At 37.9% G+C, this 16,985-nt stretch overlaps 1 protein-coding gene across 3 annotated transcripts in view; it reads left to right on the forward strand.

The window, feature by feature from the left end:
• Nucleotides 1-16,985, forward strand: part of Gpcpd1 (glycerophosphocholine phosphodiesterase 1) — a 55,444-nt gene that overhangs the window by 26,106 nt on the left and 12,353 nt on the right. For all 3 annotated transcript variants that reach the window (XM_038329473.1, XM_038329472.1, XM_038329474.1), the window contains 8 exons: nt 1,072-1,303; nt 3,641-3,803; nt 4,092-4,224; nt 5,814-5,868; nt 10,020-10,112; nt 12,349-12,426; nt 13,584-13,623; nt 15,007-15,068. In XM_038329473.1, coding sequence (XP_038185401.1) covers nt 1,142-1,303; nt 3,641-3,803; nt 4,092-4,224; nt 5,814-5,868; nt 10,020-10,112; nt 12,349-12,426; nt 13,584-13,623; nt 15,007-15,068 — 786 coding nt within the window. In that variant the 5' untranslated portion in view covers nt 1,072-1,141. The remainder of the gene's footprint in view (nt 1-1,071; nt 1,304-3,640; nt 3,804-4,091; nt 4,225-5,813; nt 5,869-10,019; nt 10,113-12,348; nt 12,427-13,583; nt 13,624-15,006; nt 15,069-16,985) is intronic.

The raw sequence follows: 16,985 nt of genomic DNA on the forward strand, positions 1-16,985 counted from the left end.
CTTCCTATTACTATATTGGGAAGGAGGTCCCGAGTCTTGGTCTGAGAACCATTCTGATTTTCCATACTTTCCCCCTTGATGCCCTCAGACTGTGGACCATCTGACTTGTAAGCATTTCAGCCTTGGGATTAGGTGTGTCTAGGAAATTTCTAACTTTCCTGTTCTTTGTGTAATTAGGAGGGCATGATAGGATTCCTTTATCTGAGGTGTCAAGTTTTTTTTTTCCAGACAATTATTTTGTTTAGAAAGGCTACCATTATTCACATTTTCATCCTTTACCAAAGCACATCATTCCCCAAAGGGAAAGACATTAATAGTGAGAATTGTTAAAAATGAAAGTAAAGATGATGGTAAAGTGTGATCTGCAATGTCAAAATGCGGGAACTTTGTCAAGCAGCAGTGGTTGCCTTGTGGTCCATTCCAGGTAGCACTTTAAACCCCATATATTACCTGTTGTGATTAGAGAGAATTTGATATGTGTGCCTTGTCTATTGATTTGACTTCTATTTTTTAAAGTAGTCTGCTATGTATAATTAAGTTTTTGTTTTAGAGATTGTTTTAAAAAGAAGGGAACAAACTCTCTTTTGGGGGGATCATTGTGTATCCAAAGTGGTCTTAAACTGCTACTTCAGCTTGCTCAAGTACACAGGATTTGAACATGCACTACTCTGCAGAGTTGAGTGAATTGTCTCACTAGACTAAGGTTTTAGTTGGCTTACTAGGACTTTTTTCCTGTCCTTCATTTAAGAAATAGTTAATGTTGGGGGTCTGATTTAGATGAAAATTAATACTGTATCTTATACCATTCTTATTTATATAGAAATCATTTTGAGGGGTTTTATTGCTACTTAGTTCATTTTATTAGAAATCATTTTATAAAAATCATTTTGAGGGGTTTTATTGCTACTTAGACTTTAACTGAAATATTTTCTTACAACTCTATGTAGTTGAACAAGTTAAATGATTTGTTTCTTGTTATTTTTGCTATTTGAAAAACACTATAACTGTACTTATGTACATTCTGTGATTTTTTTTTTTCTTACCGGGTTTTATTCACTCTTCTCAATATAGGGTAAAGCTTACACTAGAGGGTCTGGAGGAAGATGATGATGATAAGGTGTCTCCCACTGTTCTTCACAAAATGTCCAACAGCCTGGAGATATCCTTAATAAGTGACAATGAGTTCAAGTGCAGGCACTCACAGCCAGAGTGTGGGTATGGCTTACAGCCTGATCGCTGGACTGAGTACAGCATACAGACAATGGAGCCCGATAATCTGGAACTAATCTTTGACTTTTTTGAGGTGAGTAGTTGTTTCAGTGAGGGACTAGGCAGAGAATTCAGGCATGACCATTTGTATATGGTCAGATTTTGCTCCTTAGGAAACTTAGTGGAGCAGAATAAGCAACTTCAGTAGAATTATTTTTAATTGGGACAAGATGTATGTGCCTATTAAGTAATATAATATAAAACTTCCAAAGACCTGTCCATGGATTGAGTAGAGAGGGTGGAAGTCAGTTTATTTTATTTTATTTTTTTCCCCAACAAGGCCTTTCATAGCCCTCTCACGTTGACCTCTAACTCAGTATGTTGTCCGGAAGGACCTTGATTTTAGGCATGGGCATCTATGCCCAGTTTCTGTGGGGCTGCAAATGGGATCAGGTCTTCATGCATGCTAGACATTCTCAACTGAGCTATATCCTCAGCTTCAAATGTATTTTTTTATTGTAACAAGTCACTATGATGGTAGATTTATTTTATAATTTAATATGTTTAGCAACAAGTTAATAAAAATTTTATTGTATGTATGTATGTACATAATGCCACATGCTCATGTTAAGGTCAGAGGACACTAGAGATTTGGTTTATTGAGACAGTTTCTTAGTAGCTATGGAGCCTGTCCTGGAACTAGCTCTTGAACTCACAGAGATCCGCCTGCCTCTGCTTCCCAAGTTCTGGGATTAAAGGTGTGCACTACCCCCACCCAGCAAGATTTGGTCCCTTCTGTATGTAGGTCTGGATTCTGAACCCAGGTTCCAGATGTACTGGTTGTTTTTTTTAACTTGACACAAACCTAGGCATGTTTGGGATGAGGGTATCCTATTAGAGAAAATGCCTCCATAAGATTTGGTTTGTAGGCATATTTGTGGGTATTTTCTTGATTGACAATAAATGTGGGGAGTCCAGCCCACTGTGCCACCCCTGGGCAGGTTGTCTTGGATGGTATAAGAAATCAAACCGAGAAAGGCGTGAGGAGCAAGCTTTTAAGCAATACTTCTGTATGACCTCTGCTTCAGTTTTGGCCTCCAAGTTCTTGCCTTGTTTCCTGCCTTGACTTCCCTGGTTGGTGAACTACAAGTTGTAAGACAAAATAAACTGTCGTTCCCCCCCCCCCCCCCAAGTTGCTTTATTTAGGTCATGGTGTCTACACACAACAGTAGAAAAGTAACTAAGACACCAGGCAAGCAGGCTTTTTACCTGCTCAGCCATCTATGTCAGGTTTTGTAAAAGCTATGTTGAGGCCCCAACTTAATAACACATAGGACTGTTAGCTTGTTTGCTTTCTACAAGTAATACTTGCTTGATACCTTCCTTAAAGTCCTTATACAATGTCCTGTAAATTATACGTACTGGTTCCTAGCCGCTAGCTCCTTTGCTGCCCCTGCTGATTTCTGTTTTTTGGTAATACCTAGCTACATTTTCTTGATAGCAACAGAATTCAAGATAGAATTAAACATACTGAGTGAAACTTGTTCCATAAAAAGTTTTGTAAATTTTGAATTATTCAATTTGGTGGTATTTTTAGATACTTTTGTGAGTATCTTTTTGACTGTCTCATAAGATCTAATGTGAAAATTATAGATCTAAACTTAACATGATGGGAATTGTTAAAAATATAGTATGAAGTTTTGGTTGAACATTTTTTTTTATTACTCAAGTGCCTACCTTAAGATTTTACTACAAATATACTCCCCACCTTGGCCTTCTAAGTGCTGGTCACAGATAAGTGTCACCATGCTTGACTCTATCATGTGTACATTTATCTTTGAGGTGGTGACTTATTATGAAAGCTTGACCTTAGCTTAGACTTTTTCCCAGTGAGCTTTACAATCTAATTAACCCATATTTTTTTAAATCTATGTTCTGCTATGTGACTTGGTTACTTTTTAGTATGGCACATATGACTTGCTGGTGAAATCCCCATCTCTCTTCTTTCTAGAGCTCTCTCTCTTCCTGGAATTCCCACCTAGTCTCTCCCTCCTATCTATTGGCCATTCGGCTCTTTATTAAACCAATCAATAGGTGCCTTAGGCAGAGACACATCTTTACAGTGTTCACATATGTTCTGCAACAGCTCAGTGGTTAAGAGCGCTTTCTGTTTTTGTGGATGACTGAGCTCTGTTCCTAGTATCTAGTGGACAGCTCGTTTCCTCCTGTAACTCCTCTTCTGACCTCTACAAGCACATTTTTTAAGTTTTTCACATGATGGAAGAGGCCCCAACTTGTGGTAAGTTGTCCTCTCACCTCTACGTGTACACAGTGACATTTGCAAGTCAAATCTCATTCTCTCCCTACACACAATTTTTTAAAATATAAGTAAGAATTAGGACATTCTGAACTGCTTTTTTTTTTTTTTTAGGAAGATCTCAGTGAGCATGTAGTTCAGGGTGATGCTCTTCCTGGTCATGTGGGCACAGCATGCCTGCTGTCGTCTACCATTGCTGAGAGTGAGAAGAGTGCTGGAGTCCTTACTCTCCCCATCATGAGCAGAATTTCCAGAAAAACTATAGGCAAAGTCAGAGGTAAGTTGTGGAGAAGCAGATAGGCCCTTAAAACTAACCTAAGCTTGTGCTAGAATTTATACTAGTTTAAATTGAGTATTTGCAAATGATGAAGACAAAATAAACAATTTGCTTTCATTATTAATAGGATAATAACACTTTAAGAAGCATTCTTACTGAATTTTCTGCATTAGTTTTGCCTTGATCTTTTCTTGTTTGATAAAGATTAACAAAGCTGGTTCTATTCAAATGTCGCTTAGCTCATAGTGGTCTTTTTAATCATACACTCTCCCCCTTTTCCCCCGGAAGTTGATTTTATCATCATCAAGCCATTACCAGGATACAGTTGTTCTATGCAGTCTTCATTTTCCAAATATTGGAAGCCCAGAATACCACTGGATGTTGGACATCGTGGTGCAGGGAACTCAACAACAACTGCCCAGTAAGTTTTATATTTGGATGGGATTACCATTCAGTAGCCCGTGCTTGGTGAGATTAATAGATTTGCCTGCTGAGTATCTGAAAATGCCTTTTCATTACCCTTAGAATTAAATGAGAGTGATGGTAAGAGAAAAGGATTACTATTTTAATAGAAACCAAGTCTCTCCTGAGATAATCTTCAATCTTTTTATATAATGGATGCATAATGAAAAGACATTAAAAATGGAAAACCAGGTGGGAGATTTTTATGAAGAAAGCTTTTTTGGTCTCCTTTTTATCTTTTGATTGTTGTTCTTGCAAGCTGTTCTCTATGGCTCTTAATTTCTTCACCTGTAGAAGGGTTTGGTTAAAGTTACCTGTAGTGAGTGCTTCTTTCTTACCTACATAGCCATAGCTCTAAGGAAGTATATAAGTAAGTTCAGTCTAGACTTTATCAGATGCAAATGCCAGCCTAATAAAGTTGTTTCCTTCCAGCTTTACAAATCTTTCAGTGGCGTACTTCATTGTCAGAGGCTTTCTTCTATAAAATTTAATCCCATCTTTAAAAACATAGGGTTATTTTTTGGTGTTTTGTTTGTGTGTATGTGTTCATGTGTGTTCATGTGTGTACAATACTCATGGAGTTTAGAGGGCGTCAGATTATCTATAGCTGGAGTTACAGCTTGTAACTCCAGCCAAACTTAGATCCTTTAGAATAGCACATGCTGTTAACCACTGAACCACCTCTCCAGTCCCCACATTGTTTTTAAAAGAGTGATTTTTAGTTTGTTTTGGGTATTGTGGTTATCATTATGATATTATAATAGGTCTCCAAACCAAGTCAGTTTACATTTAAGGAAGAAACATTTTCATGTTAATAAGCTCTGTGGGTGTCACTCTCTACCTTTGACACCAGGTTACTGAATGTGGAGCTGGTCTGGCAGCCAGCAAGCCCCAGCAAACCTCTTCCGCCTGCCTACTACAACACTGGGGTTTTAAGCATATATAGCCATCCCTGGCTGCTGTTTTTTTTTTTTTTTTTTTTTTTTTTTTTTTTTTTTTTTTTTTTTTTTTTTTTTTTTTTTTTTTTAAGCATGGTTGTGGACATCATGGGTGCTGCAATCTGAACTCAAGCCCTTATCTTGAGTAGCAAGCACCTTTTCCCATTGAGCTGTCCCTCTAGCATCGTTCCTTCTTCTTCTTAAGTCTTCTCTTGGTGTCAGTCATTCCCAGTTCCCCATATCTTTCCAGTATGAAGACATTTCGAGGCTTTATTGCAAGTAGTAAATTTCTTCTGTCTTAGTTTCTTCATGCCCTTGAAAAGGATTGCTTTCCTTAATCAGGCACTCAATTGTCTCCAAGAAAAAAATCCAAGTACAGGGAAGGTATGTGTTGTGATGTGGAATACATCTATCATTATAAGTAATAGTTATAACTTGTATTTATGAATGAAGTAAGCGCACATATCATTCAAGTTTGTTCCCTATCATATTTTGAGTATAACAAAATTAGCCTCTGTGTAAAAGTAAGTCCTGTTTTTACTGTTGAAGATGCTTACTGCAGTGTTTCTTTTCTTTAGTACTTATGACTACTTTTTCTTCTCTATTTCAGGCTGGCTAAAGTACAGGAAAATACTATCGCTTCTTTAAGAAATGCTGCCAGTCATGTAAGCACCTCCCCCCCCCTCGACTGTTTCTCTGTCTTGGAACTAGTTCTTGTAGATGAGGCTGGCCTTGAACTCACAGAGATCCGCCTACCTCTGCCTCCCGAGTGCTGGGATTAAAGGTGTGTCCTCTACCGTTTACCATTTCTTTAAGTAACTTTAGATTGTTGAAATAGAGACAGAGAACTCTTCCAGATTGTACTAACTGATAGAAAGAAAACTATTCCTTGTTCTGAAAATGTTTCTGAGTGAAGATAAAATATCTCTTGGTGTATATGCTTAGGTTTATGGTGAGGATTCACATGTAAATAACAGAATAATAACCAACCTTTTAAAAGACATGTTGTGTGTATGAGTGTTTTGCCTGAATGTGATGTAAGTATACTGCATGTGTTCCTTGTTTTCTCGGAGGCCAGAAGGAGGTGTCAGATCCCCTATAGCTGGAGTTACAAACCTTTCGGAGCTGTCCTGTGGCTGCTGGAACTGAACCCACATCTTTTGAAATAGCAACAAGTGAATAAAAACTTTTAACCGCTTTCTCCAAACCCTCCACACATTTTTTTTTGGGGGGGGGGGGCTAGGCTCTTTCTGTCTGAAAAATAGAGAAACTGGCCTAAATTGTCTGATTTAGCCCAGCCAAGCTGGCCTTGAACTTTGGTGGGTTCCTGCTTTTGTTTTTCAAGTATTGCCATTATGCGTATGAGCCACCATGCACCCTTCCCAACTGTTTTTGAGATAAAAATTTAATGGCTGGTTTTAGTTTAGAAATAATGCTTACAGAAGGTAATGATTTTATATAACACTTCATTGAATTTTATTATTTATTGGGGGTAGGATGCTTGCACGTGTCTATATGTCATGGTATACATTGGGAAATCAGAGGACAACTTGTAGGAATTTTGTCTCAGCAACCTCTTCCTACCATGTGAGTCCCAGAGATTAGATTTAGGTATCAGGCTTGTTGCCAAGTGTTCCTACCCATTGAACTATCTTCTGGCTGTCTTTATATAACACTTTTAAAAATGTATCAATACATGTCTAAAATACCATATCGAATGAAATGTTATTCTATACTCTTAAAAGAAAAATAAACTTGATTATGTTAAATTTCTTTTTATCCAGTCACAAAGTATCAGTTTATTTTGCTTACTTCACCTGACCAAGAGGCTCAGACTCTAGACTTAACTGGTGTGTGGGATGAGAGGGCATCCTCATCCTTTTCCTTTCCATAGTTTTTCACAGTGGCTGCCATGTTCCTTATAAAGTAGCTTAAGCCAGGCATAGTGGTGCTTGTCTTTAATCCAGCACATGGGAGGCAAATAGGAGATCTCTTTGAATTGGAGAGTTCCAGGACAGCCAGAGCTAAATAGAAAGATACTGCCCCCCCCCCCAAAAAAAAAGAATTGCATGGTGGAGACAGGAAGATTACTATGTATTTGAGGCTAGCTTAGGCTAGATGAACCTGTCTCAAAAAAACCAAAAAGAAAGAAAGTTGAATTATTTTTTTCCCCGTACAACAGATTGAATCTAAGATCTTGGGCAAGTCCTAGATCATTGGACTATATTAAGTTCATCTTGCTTATGCTGGAATTGTAAGCCAGTGCCTTTGGACCCAAATTCATAAACATAATCCACTGTGGATTATTTAATATTAATTATTATTTAATGAATTAATATTAATATCTGTTCATATTTTACCTCTCTGAAATCAGAATAGCTTGATTCATGGTTTAATTAGCAACATTTTCTCTCTTTTTCCAAGTAGTATATGACATCTTATCATTTATGGCATCTTAAATTGGTTATAGTAATTATTTTAGTATTTTTTTTTGGATTTTTCGAGACAGGGTTTCTCTGTGGCTTTGGAGCCTGTCCTGGAACTAGCTCTTGTAGACCAGGCTGGCCTCGAACTCACAGAGATCCACCTGCCTCTGCCTCCCGAGTGCTGGGATTTATTTTAGTATTTAAAAGTATTTGGAGAGCCAGGCATGGTGGCACACACCTTTAATCCCAGTACTTGGAAATCAAGGAAAGTGGATTTCTGTAAATTCATGGCCAGACAGGGCTACACAGTGTGGTCCTGTCTCAAAAAAATTAGTATGGAATTTTTCCTTTTAGTTGAAAGATATACTAATTTAATATAATACTGGACCATAGTTCATAATTTGGAACTAGTTTTAGATCATTGTTGCTAACTAAGCATCATTTGCCTCTTAGTAAAGTTTTCTTTTAAATGGATGATTATATAAAATAAAACATTTTAAGTAGGAAGATATGATGGCAAGTAGTAGAACTCTGAGGAAATGGTGTAGTTTGTGCTCTTGCAGAAACCGTGTGGTATTTTATTTAAAGCCATAAAACTGTTTCCTGCTTTGGAAATCATCAGGAAGGGTGCTAGAGAGATGGTTCAGTGGCTGGCTGCTCTTTCAGAGGACCTGGGTTCAGTTCCCAGCACCCACACAGTGACTCACATCCAGTTTCAAAATATGAAATACCCTCTTGGGCCTCTGGGACCAGGCAAGCAAATGGAACACAAACATACATGCAGACAACACCCACGTACTTCTTCCCGTCCTCCTCCCCTCTCCTCCCCCTCCTCCCTCTTCTTTCTTCCTCCTTCCTCCTCTTCTTTTCCTCCTTCTTCCTTCTTCCTCCTCTCTCTCTCTCTCTCTCTCTCTCTCTCTCTCTCTCTCCCTCTCTCCCTCTCTCCCTCTCTCCCTCTCTCCCTCTCTCCCTCTCCCCTCCCTCCCTCTCCCCCTTTGTCTTCTCCCTCTGTCTTTTTAAAGACAGGGTTCCCCTGTTTAACAGCCCCTGGCTGTTCTGGAACATGCTTTGTAGACTAGACTGGCCTTGAACTCACAGATCTTCCTGCCTTTGCCTTCCAAATTCTGAGATTAAAGGTGTGCACCATCACCGACTGGCCCCATATACGTTTGTTTGTGTGTGTGTGTGTGTGTGTGTTAAGGCAGCAGGAAGGTAGATATCACAATCAGCTCTGAGCTCCTTCACTTCTTGTGTATTCACAAGTTGGACCCTCAGTGCCTGTAATGCAGTGCTAGAAATGGGACCATCCCCATTTCTTTTATGTATGACTTTTCTGTGGTCACAACAATATTATATAATTCATAGGCTTTGTTTCCTTTGAGCCTGACTGGCTTTTTTCAGTGAATGTACACATTTGTATCTCAATTTATGTTTTTAGCCTTTGTTTTCTTCTTTGTCTTGATACAGGGCCTCACTATGTAGCCCAGGTTGGCCTGTAATTCACTCTATAGTCCAGGTTGGCCTCTAACTCAGACCTATGCATGCCTCTGCCTCTGATTAAAGATATGTCGTTATGCATAGCTAAAATTAATTTTCTTAACTACAATTCCTGTCCTCTTTTTCATCAATTTAGGTTTCTGTCTCGACCTTTACATGTATATCATTCTTGTCATTCATTCTCTGAGTACTGAACAGCAGTTGTAGCTTCTTCTTTGATCCAGTTGTCCATTTTCCTTTTTTAAAAAGTGTAGTTTGCACGCACATTTGTGGGTCTGAGTGTGTGTATGTGCACCATATGCATACCAGTGCCGGCAAAGGCCAGAAAAGAGCATCAGCTCTCCTGGAACTGTAGTTACAGTAGTTGTAAGTGACCCGATAGATAGGTGAGCTAGGGAGCTGAACCTGGATCTTCTGCTTAACTGCTGCTCCACCTCTCCAGCCAATGTCCATTTTCTAAGAAAACCTTGTGAGCTAACTGTACTGCTCATGTGAATCCCAGAGCAGAGTGAAGAGGTTCTGCAGTGTTCTCTTCCTTACCTCTCCCTGAGGTTCAACCGTTTAGTTTACAGAGTGCTCCGGTTCAGTTCCATTTCTGCTTATAGCAATGACATAGGCAATATTATGAAGGCTGTCTTGCTGCTTCTGAAGTGCTGTGTGTTTGCAAATGCATCAGGATACCCCAGCACACACTTTTTTTTTTTTTTTGCAAAAGGAACAATTGTAGGAGACTAACTATTTTGGAGAAGTTTGAAGTGAGATATTGAAGAGATTTTATGGTTTTATGTGCAAAATTATAATTTTACTCTAAACAAAAAATTTTGATCTGTGTTGAGAAATGTGTTGTCTACCAGTATTTTGTTTCAAACACTTGCTTCCTTTTCTTTTGTCAGGGTGCAGCATTTGTAGAATTTGATGTTCACCTTTCAAAGGACTTTGTGCCTGTGGTATATCATGATCTCACCTGCTGTTTGACTATGAAAAAGGTATGTTGAAATTTCTGAATTTCCTACTTAGTGTCATAAAATGTTTAAAAAAAGAAATTTTGTTACATGTTTATTTTTTTGTTAGAATTAGTAAATTCATTTTCTTAGTGAAATACTGCCAATTCTTAAGCCCTTATAATATTAAGATGTAGGTTTGATGGGAATAATGATTTCCATAATTCAGGCATCAGTGTTGGTAAATTTGCCTTTTGATATTGCTGATGAAGGGACGTGCCAGGTATTTTCTTCATTTTGTCAGTGTTATGTATTCTGGCCTGGATCATACAGGGAGAACAGAAGAAATTTTTTCTCAGGACCCCACGTGTTTTTGCTTCATATCTTAAATCAGTCAGCTGGCACAGTTTAGCCAAAGCTATAAGGTACCACAGTGGAGTGGTGTGGAGTTAGTATGTAGAAGGCCTCAGTCCAGGCAGGCTAGATGGGAGAGTTAGGAAGAAAGGAAAGCCTGTGGCTGAAAAAAGAGATGTTGAGAGTTAAACTTCAACACCAGTCCATGTCTTGGCGACTGATAGAGAAATTTGACGGCTACTGAGCAGTGAGACAGGTGCAGCAGAAGCAGAAAGAATGGAGAGGAAGGCGTGATACAGGGAAGAGTCCAAAGGGAGGCGTAAAAGTACATGTAGAATCCTAAGATTTATCATTATTACTGTAAGAACATAATTGTCAGTATTCTGTATTCTGGCCTAGAGCATACAGATAAACTTCCTGCACTTTTAAAATAATGGTTGAGTATCATTTTTATGTGAGCTGGTTTAAAGTCAAGGTCAGTTTGCTGCTATGTAGAGCGCTGTAGCTGACCCAAGTGTTGGACAGAATCTGACAGGATAGCTGGCTCTGCGTGCTGCGCAGATGGATTCTAAGCACAGACCTAGATAAGGACCCTCTGTCTTTGTGAAATATGTCAGGAGGGTAAAAAGGATTCATCTACACTATTGATGACGGAAGCAGAATACTAAGGACCAATAGTGAAGGTGGTTTTTGCTACAAGAGAGTACTATTTCTAAAATAGTTTGTTGAAGAGTCTTACTGATCTCTTATTGTCAACAGACTATCTTGCTATGAAGTTGAATCTGAATGAGTTAATGAGGGAATGAAAGTAATGAATTGTATATTTTTACCTTGAGTTTTATTTTTATTCCTTTTTTAGGATTTTGTTTGTTTGTTTTTTAGTTTTTTGAGACAGGGTTTCTCTGTGTATTTAGCCCTCACTGTTCTGGAACTTGCCTTGTAAACCAGGCTGGCCTCAAACTTACAAAGATCCACCTGCCTGTACCTTCCAAGTGTTGGGATTAAAGGTGTGTACCACCACTGTCCAGCGAGTTTTATTTTTTAAGTTAGCAGTTTTGTGTAAAAACAGTTTCTCCATGTCCATTAAAAAATGCAGTAGTTCAAAGAGTGAAATGAATGACAAAGCCCCCTCCCCCTCCCTTGATCTCATTCCCTTACTCTTAATAGTTTCTTGTGTGTCCTTCCAGAAAAAATTTGTGCATATACAGGTTTGTACCAATGTTCATGAGTGAATATATTTGTGCAGTGGCTTTTAATATTGAGTTAATTTAATGGTGGTACCTTAACTCATTTCCTTAAGAGAGTGGTACTTCCTACAGCATAACATTTGATATGGCTTTATAATTTAGATTTGCCTCTGAAGAATACATGCTTGATAGTAGTTCCTAAATATTGCTTATAGATAATCAGACACATATTCATGGAAATTTCTTTGTGTGGCTGCTACTTTTAGTCGTTAGGTATTTGAAAAGCTTAGAAAAAATAATTAATTCGCTTATATATTTGCATGTTGATTTCCTAGGCATGTAGCATGGATAAATGTCAAATGAACACTGCATGAAGGAGGCAGTGGAAATGATGCCTGACACCAATGCTTCCATCCCTTCCAGATGTCTTTTTCTTCCAGATACTGGATGCCTGCATTAAAAACAAAAGCCAGGGACTGGGGTGTAGCTCAGAGAGAAGAGGTTTTGTCTAGCATGTGCAAGGCTGTAGGCTCTTCTATGCCTACAGCACAGGGAGCCAGACAAGAGCTCCTGTAGTATTAGGTCCTTTTGGCGTAATACTACAGCATGGGGTCAAGATGGGTTCATGATGGCTACCTAGGAGCTATCTCATCTTCAGTAAATTGAGGTTATGGGTGTATGTAGTAAAACATTCAGAAATAGTAAAACAGATTAATGTTTCCCTCTCTCTTTTCTAATAGAAATTTGAAGCTGATCGAGTTGAATTGTTTGAAATTCCAGTAAAAGAATTAACATTTGACCAGCTCCAGTTATTGAAGGTATTAACAGTGACACAAAAATATGGATTTTCCTTCAGCTTTAGTATGATTTGCATTTGTCTGGTTTAGTAATACTCTCTGCACTTAAGAATAACTATGCATTCAACATACATGAAGTATATTTTAGTTTCTGGTCTAATTAAGGGATGCGTTTATTCTCATCTCTAATTTTTTTTGCTGGTATCATGGGTTCCATTCTTAAAGGAATTAGCCTGTAAGTCTCAGCTGTGGAGTGTATGTTCAGTCTTAGGTTGCTTCTGTCTGTAGAAGCTCTTTAGAGAACCATCATGTTTTGCAATGGGACTTTTATGTGATAGTTTTATTCATAATTCAGATCTTAGTATATTTTGTTTTGCTGTGTTACTTTGCATGATTCTGTATCTCATCCCTGTTAGATACTTAAGTTAATAACTAAGTACAAATAGTTTCCTAACTTAAGAGTTTCTGTTTTGGTTTGTTTTTTTTTTTTTTTTTTCAAGAATTGTTCAGTCTTGTAAATGTTATTTTAATAATCCCTTTAAATTTTATCTGTTGCTGTTACCTCTTGAAATATGATTTATTTAGATTGCTAATCTCACTCATTCAGGAAATGCCAAGAGGTTTTCTGTGGGGAAATGGTGCCTCTTACTGTGTAAATTTTCTCCTTTACCTTTGCTAATATCATGGCAGAATTTTTCTTACCCCTTGTGAGGCAGTTTGTTGACTGAGTTTTTCATCCTTACAATCCTGTCCCATGGTATTTAACATAAAAAAAATAAAACTGTTAACAGATTCTTACTCGGAAAAAAAAAAAAAAAAAAGACAGTGTTTCTCTGTGTGTATCTCTGGCTGTCCTAGAACTCACTCTGTAGACCATGCTGGCCTCAAACTCACAGATATCCCCCTGCCTCTGCCTTTGAGGGATCAAAGGTGTGTGCCACCACTGCCTGGTAACTTAGGGTCTTTTTTTTTTAAATTATTTTACCCCATAAGCATTTGGTAATGATTTTATATAGAAAGTACCATAATGCTTAATGCTTATTATTAAACTGGTAATTGCACATTTTATCTCTTCTAGCTTGCTAGCTTTTCTAGTTACTTTTAATTACCTTTAATTACTAGTTACCTTCATAAACTATGGATTTTTTCTAATTGTATTTTGTTTGTTTGTTTTCTAGCTTTCTCATGTGACTGCACTAAAAGCCAAAGATCGGAAACGTATGTACCAGTTTGGAATCACTGCTTTGTGTTTATGATTGGCATTGATAGGATGGATATTCCCCATTTATTTTAATGTATCCTTGGTCATCTTAATGGCTATAGTATTGGTCTGTCTGAATACAATTTCATAAATGTGTGGCTCTTATATTGATTTTTCAGATGAGTGTTATGTGCATAGTAGGCTTCCCTTAGTTTTATGTCAGTTCTTTCCAAACCTTCTTAACTATTACAGAGAAGGGTACCTCTCAGGTACAGAGTCCAGTGCCAGGAGTTTGATCAGCCTTATCACCTCTAGCTGTGACTGTGAACAGGTCACTTTACTTCACTACTTTGTGCCCCAGTGTCCTCACAGTGTCTGGCCTCAGCGTTGCTGTGGAGGACTACTTTACATTCCTTTCTCAACGGAGCTCAGTAATTCATTGAGACTCTTGAAACCTATTGCTTTGTGCTCCCTTTCTTTAGCAAGACTATGCTGTCTCTCAAAGGCAGGACAGTGGTTTCATAGTCCAGAGACTGACTTTCACAGTCTTCTGCAAAGGGCCAGCACTCACGTGACTGCCTTTGTGAAAGCTTATTTACTTTAGACCCAAGATGATCTCAAAATAATGACTTCATAGACATATTTTATGACAGTACACAAAAATTTTACTTTTAATTATTCAATTGCAAATTTTTTACCTAAATTTATGATGTACGTGGATTGATATTTTTCCTTTTAGGAGAAAATTCTATGATTCTTAAAAATGTAATCCATTTTGGATTAGAAGATTATGATAACAAAAGTAACCATAGATTTTCCTGTTTTTTTTTTTTTTTAAAAGGCAGTTTCATGTAGCTTTACCTAGCCTTAAGTTTACTATCTGCTCAAGGATAACTTTAAACTTACACTCTTGCTTCTACTTTCCGAGTGCTAGGATTACAGGCATATGCCATGCTTACTTTTATTTGGTCTTGAGACTGGAGCCCAGGGCTTCATCCATGCTAGGTAAACTCTTTACCATCCTAGCTATGGTCCAACCCTTAGATTTTCTAAATCTAATTAGTGAACTGGTTTTGATACAACTACGAATTTCACTGAGAGAAATTACTGCTTCTCACTACTATTTAGAAAGTCATCTTAACAGTTTTTATTAAAAACAAATCACTTGTTGGGGCCACAAAGGATGATGTTTACATGAAGTATTATGAACTAGTCTTGTTGCTAGATGCTCATTTAGAAAATGGGGTTCTTCTTAATGGCTAAAAGTAGTATGTGCAAGGGCCTTAAGAAATACTAAGCCTAAAATCTGGTAATTGCTTCAGTGCCGGGGTTCTGTTAGGGTTTGGTAGATCTGCTCTAGTGAATTTTATTTACCACACTTTTATAATTTGAAATTTCAGAAAGTCTGGTTGAGGAAGAAAATTTCCTTTCTGAAAATCAGCCATTTCCTTCTCTTAAGATGGTAAGTTCCTTGAGGTACCTGGACATAGCTATCTCATTGATACCTGATTGCATAATGGTTTGTTTTACTCTCTTAAATGGGCACTAAAAAGGCTCTATCAGTTTATTATCATGGGTGTTGTGAGAGGTTTGAGGCATGATATCACATAACTCATGCTGGCCTAGACTTTTTGAACTCCTGGTTTTCTGCCTGCCCCAAGTGCTGGGATTGCAGGTGCTGACTATCACCTCTGAGGCTCAGCTGGTTTTAAAGAATTGCTTAACTTTTAGTTGAGTAAGACCTCCCTCATTGGGCTAATTTGGTATCAATAGCAAGTTTGCATGTTTCTGTATGAAGGAAAGGAGAGGGCTCAAAGGGGAAGAAAAGAGGGGGAAGGAAGATGTGATGGTGGAAGAGGCCTTTTTGTAGTACTTAAAATTTACAGTCTGGAGAGAACATAAGATCCTTCTTTGTTTAAAAAAAGATTTCAGAAATACACTATGAAAATGCAAAAACTAGTATTAAGATTTTAAAAATTGGCCAGGCATAGTGGTACATACCTTTCGTCTTGTACTCTGGGAGGCAAAAACAGGCAGCTCTCTGTGAGGCCAGCCTGATGTGCAGTCAGTTCCAGGACAGGTGCTACATGCTGAGACCCTGTCTTTAAAATAATAGTAATAATAATATTTTAAAAACGAGACAATTTACAGCCTCAGGAAAGTACTTTCATAATGAACCCCTCTTTCAAGTCAGTTGTTTGGTCTAGTAACTATGCTTCTGTTCATGCTGGTAATTGCTTGAATTTTTGTTTTTTGCTTTGGTGGTATTGGTAGGAGTTTGCTTAGGACCTCTTTCAATCAAGCACTCCTATCATATTTTTAATTGATTTCCAATTACAGCTCCCTAAATCATCAGATTGCCATGTGTCCAGATCATTTCTTTAGAAAGAATAAACAGCTTGCTTATGATTATGATTATTATGTATGTGTGTGTGCCTTTTTGATTTATGGACCTCAATGGCATAGTATTTTGGGGGGATTATCAATTAACATGGTATTTGTTGAACAATGACACCTTTTAAAAAGTTAAAAATGATGACTTATTTAATCTCGTTTTTTGTTTTTTTGTTTGTTTGTTTGTTTTTCGAGACAGGGTTTCTCTGAAACTTTAGAGCCTATCCTGGAACTAGGAACTAGCTCTTGTAGACCAGGCTGGTCTCGAACTCACAGAGATCCGCCAGCCTCTGCCTCCCAAGTGCTGGAATTAAAGGATTTTATTTAATCTTATTTTAGTATATTATCTGAATGTAATTCAGAAAGCATGACTTGAGTTAGGGTTAGGCTTAGAGTTAGGGTGATAAGTCTTCCTCAATTCAATTCTTGCTTCCAGTAGCTCACTTTAGATATTTTTTAAAGGAATGATGAAGATTTTAGGTTTAGTGTTGTGGGATATTTTACTCTTTTGACTTTTTGAGGGGCCCACCATCCAGCTCCCAAATAAATCACACATGGAGTCTTATTCTTAGTTATGAAGGCTTGGCCTTGGTGTGGCTTGTTTCTAGCCAGCTTTTCTTAAATTATCCCATCTACCTTTGCCTCTGGGCTTTTATCTTTTTCACTTCTGTATGTCTTATTTTCCTTCATGCTCCATGAGTTGCTGGGTGGCTAGCCCTTAGTTTCCTCCTTTCCTTGTTCTCTTATTGTTCCTCTTTCTCTCTCCTAGATTTCTCCTTCTGTTTATACTCTCTGCCTGCTAGCCCCACCTGTCCTTGCTCCTGCCTTGTTATTGGCCATTCATCATTAGGACCATTGGGTGTTTTAGACAGGCGCAGTAACACAGCTTCACAGAGTTAAACAAATGCAACGTAAACAAAAGTCACACATTTGAAAATAATATTCCCCAACAGTTAACGGTCTATTTTTTTTTTTCCTTCTCAAG

The sequence above is a fragment of the Arvicola amphibius genome, chromosome 5 (assembly GCF_903992535.2).
Source record: "Arvicola amphibius chromosome 5, mArvAmp1.2, whole genome shotgun sequence".
In the NCBI taxonomy this organism is placed as follows: domain Eukaryota; kingdom Metazoa; phylum Chordata; class Mammalia; order Rodentia; family Cricetidae; genus Arvicola; species Arvicola amphibius.